Genomic DNA, 7,260 nt, shown 5'->3' with positions numbered 1-7,260 from the left:
GGGGGAGGCTGCGCCCCTTGCTGCGATGTGCAGCACTGGCCGGAGCTGTGCCCTGCCAGGTGCCTGTGCCCTGAGCGCCCAGCCTGCTGCTGCTACCCCCGACTGTGGGGCTGTGCGCTGTGGGCGTATGTGGGGGGATCCCCACGCTCCTCACCCTCCCACACACCCACATGCTGCCCACCCTAGCTCCGTGCTGCTCCCAGCCCCACAATCCGGGCCCTGCCCTTGCAGCTTCCATACCTGCTGCCCAAAGCCAGCAAGAGAGCGGGGAAGTGGAGCAGGTCCCCGGGGGAGCGGTAGAGGCAGCCCCACTTGGAAGCTACATGCAGGCCAGGAGGGTGGGAGCGAGGCTATAAAGTATGTTTGGGGGCTTGTGTACACTGGGCGTCTCACTCCCACCCCCGGGGGCAGAAGGGCTGGGCAGGGCACAATTTGTCGGGGGGCCATGTTGGCCAGATGAAAGTGCTTGGTGGGCTGGATCCAGCCTGCCGGCCATATTTGCCTGCCCCTGCTGTAAGCATTACTCAAGCTAGTAGTGTATGCACTGCAGCATACAATTCTTATGTTCAAATTTTTTAAACGAAGTTGGGGTGCCAAAATAGCAACAAACGTGTTAAAGACTAAAGAAAATGTCTTGTGATAAAAGATGCAAAGAGGTTCACTTGTTTTGCTGATTAAAAAGAAGGATCAAGAGGTGACTTAATTATGATGTATAAGCATCTGCCTGGGCAGAAGACGCTAGGTGACAAAGAGCTCTTTCAGTTAGCAAAGAGCATAGCAAGAATCAATGGCTAGAGGCTGAAGCCAGATAAATTCAGATTGGAATTAAGGCCCCAATTTCTAACCGTGATGGTGATCACCCCTGGGACAAACTCCAAAGGAAAATGATGGCTTTTCCACTAGCAGCAGGGGTGTAGCATGGGCAGACCTTATGCTAGTTTCTCCGTTCAGTTTTGCCTGTGCACATTCATCCTGCTTTAAAACATGTCTCTCAGAATGAATGACTGTATAGTCAGGGGTGGATCCAGGGAGGATGCATTTCCACTCCTTCCCCCCGCCCTTATTTCTGCTCCAACTAAACTTTAAAATTACCTACAGACTTCACTGCTCATTATCATCTTCCTAATCTCTCTCCCCACTTCACACGCGTTAATGACTCTCCTTTTTAAGGTCTTGATGTTCCATTAATCAAGCTATCCTTTCTTCTGCAATTTTGCTGTCTGTTAGCCATTCCTGCTAATGTCTCTCTTCTGTTCATAGCCTTGCAAAATGTTTTTAGTTCTAGCTAAAAACCTTCATTCAGGTGTAGTAATACTAACTCAGGTGTAGAAATGACTGACAGTAAAGTATTGGAGGTACTGTCAAGATGATCAAGAAGACTAGATTTTGTTTTACAGATCTGAATGAGAGATTTATATTTATTTGTAATGGTGGCAGGACTAAAAATACCATATCTTTCAACTGTTTTTTGCCTAGTTTGTCATCATTTTTAAACATAATCTAGCAAGCTGATATTTTTAAGTGCACATTCCAGCAGTTACGTTGATTTTCTTGCTTTGAACTTAAACTGAATAACAGGGCTGGGCCCCTAGCACAGTGGTTTTCAAACTTCCTAAAGTCACAGAAACTTTTCATATCACTTATTTTGTCACAAAACCCCTACCCCAGCCAGGGGACTCAGCTTAGCAATGACAGCAGACCGCCTCCTGGCACACACCCGCATTTCTCCTGACGACCTGTTGCAGGACCCCAGGGTTCTGCAGAGCATGGTGTGAAAACCAGTGCCCTAGCATATTAGTAAAGCTTCTAGTTTCTTTTTAACTGGAGAAAAAATATTTCATGTTATATGTGATGATGCACCTCACCACACCATACCACCTGCACCTTCCTCTTCAAAATCGTAGATCCTCCCATGTGCACAGTCCATCCAAATCCTAGTAAGTGAAATCAAAGAAACTGCTACAAGTGGTTATTGCCCCAGCCTAGTAGAGCATATAAAGTCATACTACTTTTAAGCTTGCAGGCTGTTCCACTGAGTAGCAGAACTATACACAAGTATAAGTTTAAACCCATGCTCAAGTGCATTATACGAGGCCATTGAGTCAGTGCCATAGCTGGGAATAAGACAAGACCCCTCTAACTCCTGGTCCCAATTCCATCCACTGAATCCTGCTCATTGCTTTAATAGAGCTGTCTTTGTCTCTTAGATGAGTACTATGCCAGGCCTTCCAACTCGGCCCTGCTTCTATGATATCGACTTGGACCCAGTGACAGAAGAGGTGAATGGGCTCTTCTAAAAAACGTTGCCAACCAGAGGTAAATGTCTTCCTTAGGCTAGTTTGCAAATGTTTGAGTTTTATTTTTAAAGCCTGAGCTAACGTAGTTACGCTCATCTGAGCATAAGGCTACATGTTTTCATTTGATTATAATTCAGGCTAAAAGTTTCCTGCAGTACTATAATTTAGTAATTGGATTTATTTTTCTTTCTAGCTACCAGAAGACTACCTGATGAGTAATGTAAACTGAACTCTGCCCTGACTTAAGCCAAAATAAGATACGACTGAGAATGCAAGATGTGAAGTGAATGGGATAAGAAGTATATGGGAATGACTGGAATATATATACGTTTGTTTAAATTTACAGTAATTTTTTAAAAGTCTTATTCCAAGCTAATCTTTTAGTTCAGTGAAGAACCTGCAGTAAGTTTTACACACTGATATTTTAAAGAATTTCCTTAGTGAATATGAACATTCTGCTTCATACTTGTAGCCAAACCACCAGTTTTAACCCTCCCTTTCTATCACTGATTTTAAGATGATTTTAATATATTAAAACATAAAAATGGAGTTTTCTGACTTGTCCAATGTTTGCAACAGCCTGGGGCTTAAGTTGTTTTCAGCATATTTCTAGAGCGTGGATAGACATCATCCTTTGAAGGCTGGACAGTGTCTTTCTATCTACTCAATTTTAGAATCCACTGCTAGCATTCAAGGAGAGGATGTTGTAACATGAGACTGCACCAGTAGCAGTCACAACTACGCAGCGAAGAATTCCTTTGTTTCTCCACTTCCCAAAAGCTTTTGGTTTCTGGTGTGTTTTGTGTTTATCAACATGTGAACCATATCAGATCTCGCTATTAGAAATCCCTGCTGTGATCAGCATCTGTGCGATTTATATATATATTGTGCTATTAACAAAACACAAAACATCACCTTTTTGCAGACTGGCTTCCCATTCAGTGGTGGTGGCTGAAGAAGAGAATATGCCATACATGGTTTTCTGACTTGGATGAGTTTTCCTACACTTGCTTCCTGAAATATCAGGAACACAGACAGCACAAGCACCAAGTCAAATTTTTTGCGACGGTGTTTGTCAGAGTAGTCCAAAAAAATTCTCATCATGGGAAAATGAACTTGTTGCCAGACTTGTAATTAATACAAATGAATGGCTAAATCTTTTCAGAGTACCCTGGGCTTTAATATATGCATTGAGATTAATGAAGCTGAACTTTATTTTTATGGTCAGTTTGGGGATTGTACACAGCAGCAGTTTCCAGAATTGACAGGCAAAAGTGATTGCAGTGTTGCAGTAATACTGTTGAGCCTCCAGTGCGCCAGTATGTTTAGGTTTAATCTTACATCCCTTCCTGGATACTGCATGTCATGTGTAGGAAAATAAACTACCTAAATTTTATTCAGTGGATTTTGATATGCTCACCATTGACTGCAAGAGATCTGAAGTGAAACCACCAGTTCTGCTAATCCCAGCAATTGAACAGAAAATCTTTCCCGTGCAAGCAGCGAAATATCTATGAATAATCCTTTCCACATCAGACTACAAGGCCCATTGCTTGTATCTGAGCCTAAGAGCATATTAAAGAATTGCAGTGACTGGGAGAAGCATTGATGTAGGAGTGTGCATCAGCATATGGGCTCATCTGTAATACATGTACACTATATATAGCAAGCTATCAGAGAGAATAATTATGTAACAATTACGGGGCTGTCACAGGAGTGAAGTTACAATAACTTAAGTTGTCATAAGATTCCTAAGAAGCATTTTTAGGCTTGTTTAAAATTTTCTTTTATATAATATTCAAAGCAAAGCAGTTATTTGCAATCAGATTTTCAGGGTGTGAACAGGCTCTTGGCATGGGGTCAGGAATTGTTTTTCCCCATGTGTAGGGCATAGCTAGGTACATGAGGAGCTCCTTCAACTAAGGCTTCCTGTGCTGGCTGCTCCTTGGAGGCAAGCTGCCCAGCCTGCAGGTGCCAGGTGCTTCATTCAGTCTTTCTCTCTCATCTCGCTGTTGCTTTTCCTGCTGCATCCCCCTTTTCTGAACAGCCCATCTCATTCCTTCAACCTGCCTTTTTTCTTTCCTGGTCACGTTTTCATGTTCTTTAGTATGACGCTCTTAAACATTAGAAAGTAGTTTGTCCTCTCCCTTTCTGCAAGGACTATTTCAGTTGACATCTCCTTAATCCAGTGATTAATCATAGAAGTACAGGGCTGAAGGGTACCTCACAAGGTCATCTACTCCATCTTCCTGCTCTGAGGCAGGTAATTATACCCAGACCCTCCCTGAAAGATGCTCATCTAACCTGTTTTATAAAAACCTTCATAGATGGGCTTTTCCCAGTCTTCCTTGACTGCCTGTTCCAGGGCTTAACCATCCTTAGAGTTCAGTTTTATGGATCTCATAATTTTTTTTTTTTTTTGCATAAAACAAGCTAATTGCCATTTTTCTGAACTTCAGTGGGCATTCATTAATTGCTGTTTGGTTTTTTTTTTTATAAACCTGACCCCAGTTGTCTTTCCTCCCTAGTGCTGTGGGGCTGGACACACTGATCTTGCGAGGTCCCTTCCAGTCCCCAACCATCTACGGATCTATGAACACTTTACATACTGGATAAACCTTCAAGTCTCCTCCCCGCCCCCCTCCATGCCTTCTGCTTTTGTCTAGAGAGATCAAATCCAAATGATGTAAGACTTCCTTGTGCCTTTACAGACCTGGAAAACTGTTTGTGTCACGGAAAGAACATTCCCATGGTTACCCAAGATGGTGGCATTTCTGCTAAGTTCCATCTGTGACATAATGTGGGATGTTAACCTAATTCTGCTGGTTTGGGGCCAGCCGTGGGCACTGAGATAGGGAGAGTACACGCTATATGTGCCTTTTCCCATGTTGCCCATGCCACATTCACTGCCGGAGTAAGACAAATATTAGAAGAGTGCAAGCATTGCATCTCAAAAATCTGCTTTCAAGCAAAAAAGCTTGTCCTTGGTCTAACTGGAGTCCCTGCCTAGTCGCATAGCCTTAGCACCTCTGTCAGATCATTCCTCTGCATAATCAGCTTATTCTGAAACTCCATAAAAGCTGAGTTCTGTGCAATTTAACTACCCAACTGTGTTCCAAATGCAAGGTATTTAAGCTGATATGATGAGAGACCTAAATCTGTATCATCCACCTTGAGGTAAAGTACTTGAATTTGTGATTCACATTCTCTTTTTGGCATTGTGGTTAAGGCATCTTGCTGCAACTCCAGTCTCATGCTAATCTGCCCCCACCTGACTCAACTGCAAATAGATATTTTACCACTTGGACGAAGGAGTCAAATGTGATCAGACACGACGCTAGTCGCATGGTGCTGGCACATACGTTTGACTTGATGCTGTTTGTTAGCTTCCTCTGTATGCCCTTGTCTTTGTCTTTTAAGATAGAAGGAAAAAACGCCTACACCCTGACAAGCTTCATCATGATCTTTGTAGTTCCTGATAGGAACAACTCACCTAGGAGAGGTGTGGGTCGTCTCTGGATAAGAAAAAGTTGGCGGAAACACATCTGTCATAAGAGTTACCATTAGTGTTGTTATGCATCCATCGTAATGAAGGATGTTGGTGCCAGTCAGGCCACCTGACATTTGCACAGGTAATTGCCAGCTTATGCACCGCAAATTCCTTTTTGTCACAAAATTCAGCGCCACCCAGTGTGAGCCAGGCTGCCGTTCCTCCTGCTGTGAAGGCATCTTTTGGCTTGTGTGCTGTTGCTGCTTAAGAGCATGCCCTCTGTGTTCAAAAAGGCGTATGTCTTCCCTTACTGTGGCACTTCATTGCTGCTTATTTACAGCCAAGAGCTCAAAGGAGCTAGTCAGTGGATTGCACTCAATGAAGTGAACCTTTATGCGGTCCTTGAAGCACATTTGTAGGCAACCAAGCTTTCTCTTCCCATCCTTCAAGTTCCTCATCTATGAACCGCTTGGGCAGTTGGTTGCCATCCGTCTGAGCTTTGTGTCCAATCTGTCATAGCTGACACTTTGGTGGACATGCCCCCAACACACTCCAGGACTTTGTTACCGGTTGGCTTGCACCACCGTATAACGCCCAAGTCGTATGGCCAGTGAGCACAGCTATATAGCTAAGTAACACGCCATTTAAGAAAGGGAGCAAAAAGATGATGCTGCCAAGTTAAATGCACCATGTATTTCTGTATGGGAGAAAATACTGGCTGCAGAAGTGCGTGCACGGCTGCAAAAGTGCGTGCATTTCCAAGAAAATGCGTAAATGTTCAGTACTGTCTTTGTGCTTGCTTCATGTAGACCACCCTTGTGCGGGTCGGTCCGCATGCTGGACCAGGTACAGTTCGGTGCTTGGCTGTAGCGGCTGAAGGCAGATTGGGAAGGGCAGGGGGACGATGGTGCTCTGAGCCTCGCGCAGGGCGCTCCCTCGCGCAGGGGTTCAGCGTCCTGCGCGCTGCTCCCTCCGGCCGCAGGTGCAGTAAAGCGCGAGTTCTCGTTAGTGAACGGGGAAGTTCAGGTCCCTCTGGACACTACGCTTGGCCTGCCTCTTCCCGTTTCTTTCAGTTATCAGCACCTTGAAACGTCTTTTTTTTCCAACTGAAGCTTTAGAGGCCGGGGTGTAAAAGGGTAGCCTGAAGCGGGGGAAAGTGCTAGCGCGCTGTCCTACTGGTTCAACCTGCGCCCTGGCCGAGCTGCGGCTTCCTCGCCCACGATGGCAGTTTCTCCGCTTGTGCCTCAGCTGAAACCTTTGCCGGATGGCAACGGCTTTCCCGGCAGGAGCGCGTCTCGTGCAGAATTCCCAAGGCGGAAACCTGCCAGCTCCTGCTAGGAAAAGAGGAGCAGGCGCCGCCTCCCTGGGCGGCTTTTGTCGCCTTCGGACAGCCCTGCCTTCGAGCCCACCGCCAACGGGCGGGTGCAGCTGGCCCCTGACGCCCGGTGCGGCGCGGCCCCCCTGCCGGAGCGC

At 45.3% G+C, this 7,260-nt stretch overlaps 1 protein-coding gene across 1 annotated transcript in view; it reads left to right on the top strand.

The window, feature by feature from the left end:
- MTHFD1 (methylenetetrahydrofolate dehydrogenase, cyclohydrolase and formyltetrahydrofolate synthetase 1) overlaps window positions 1-2,846 on the top strand; it is a 70,689-nt gene extending 67,843 nt beyond the window's left edge. Inside the window, 2 exon segments of the mRNA XM_019550839.1 lie at window positions 2,208-2,316; window positions 2,491-2,846. Coding sequence (XP_019406384.1) covers window positions 2,208-2,297 — 90 coding nt within the window. The 3' untranslated portion in view covers window positions 2,298-2,316; window positions 2,491-2,846.
- The last annotated feature ends 4,414 nt before the right edge of the window (window positions 2,847-7,260 follow it).

Source organism: Crocodylus porosus, unplaced genomic scaffold (assembly GCF_001723895.1).
Source record: "Crocodylus porosus isolate Cpor-Errol unplaced genomic scaffold, CroPor_comp1, whole genome shotgun sequence".
Classification (NCBI taxonomy): Eukaryota; Metazoa; Chordata; order Crocodylia; family Crocodylidae; genus Crocodylus; species Crocodylus porosus.
The sequence above is the reverse complement of the archived record's forward strand: the minus strand, read 5'-3'. Positions and strand labels throughout refer to the sequence as shown.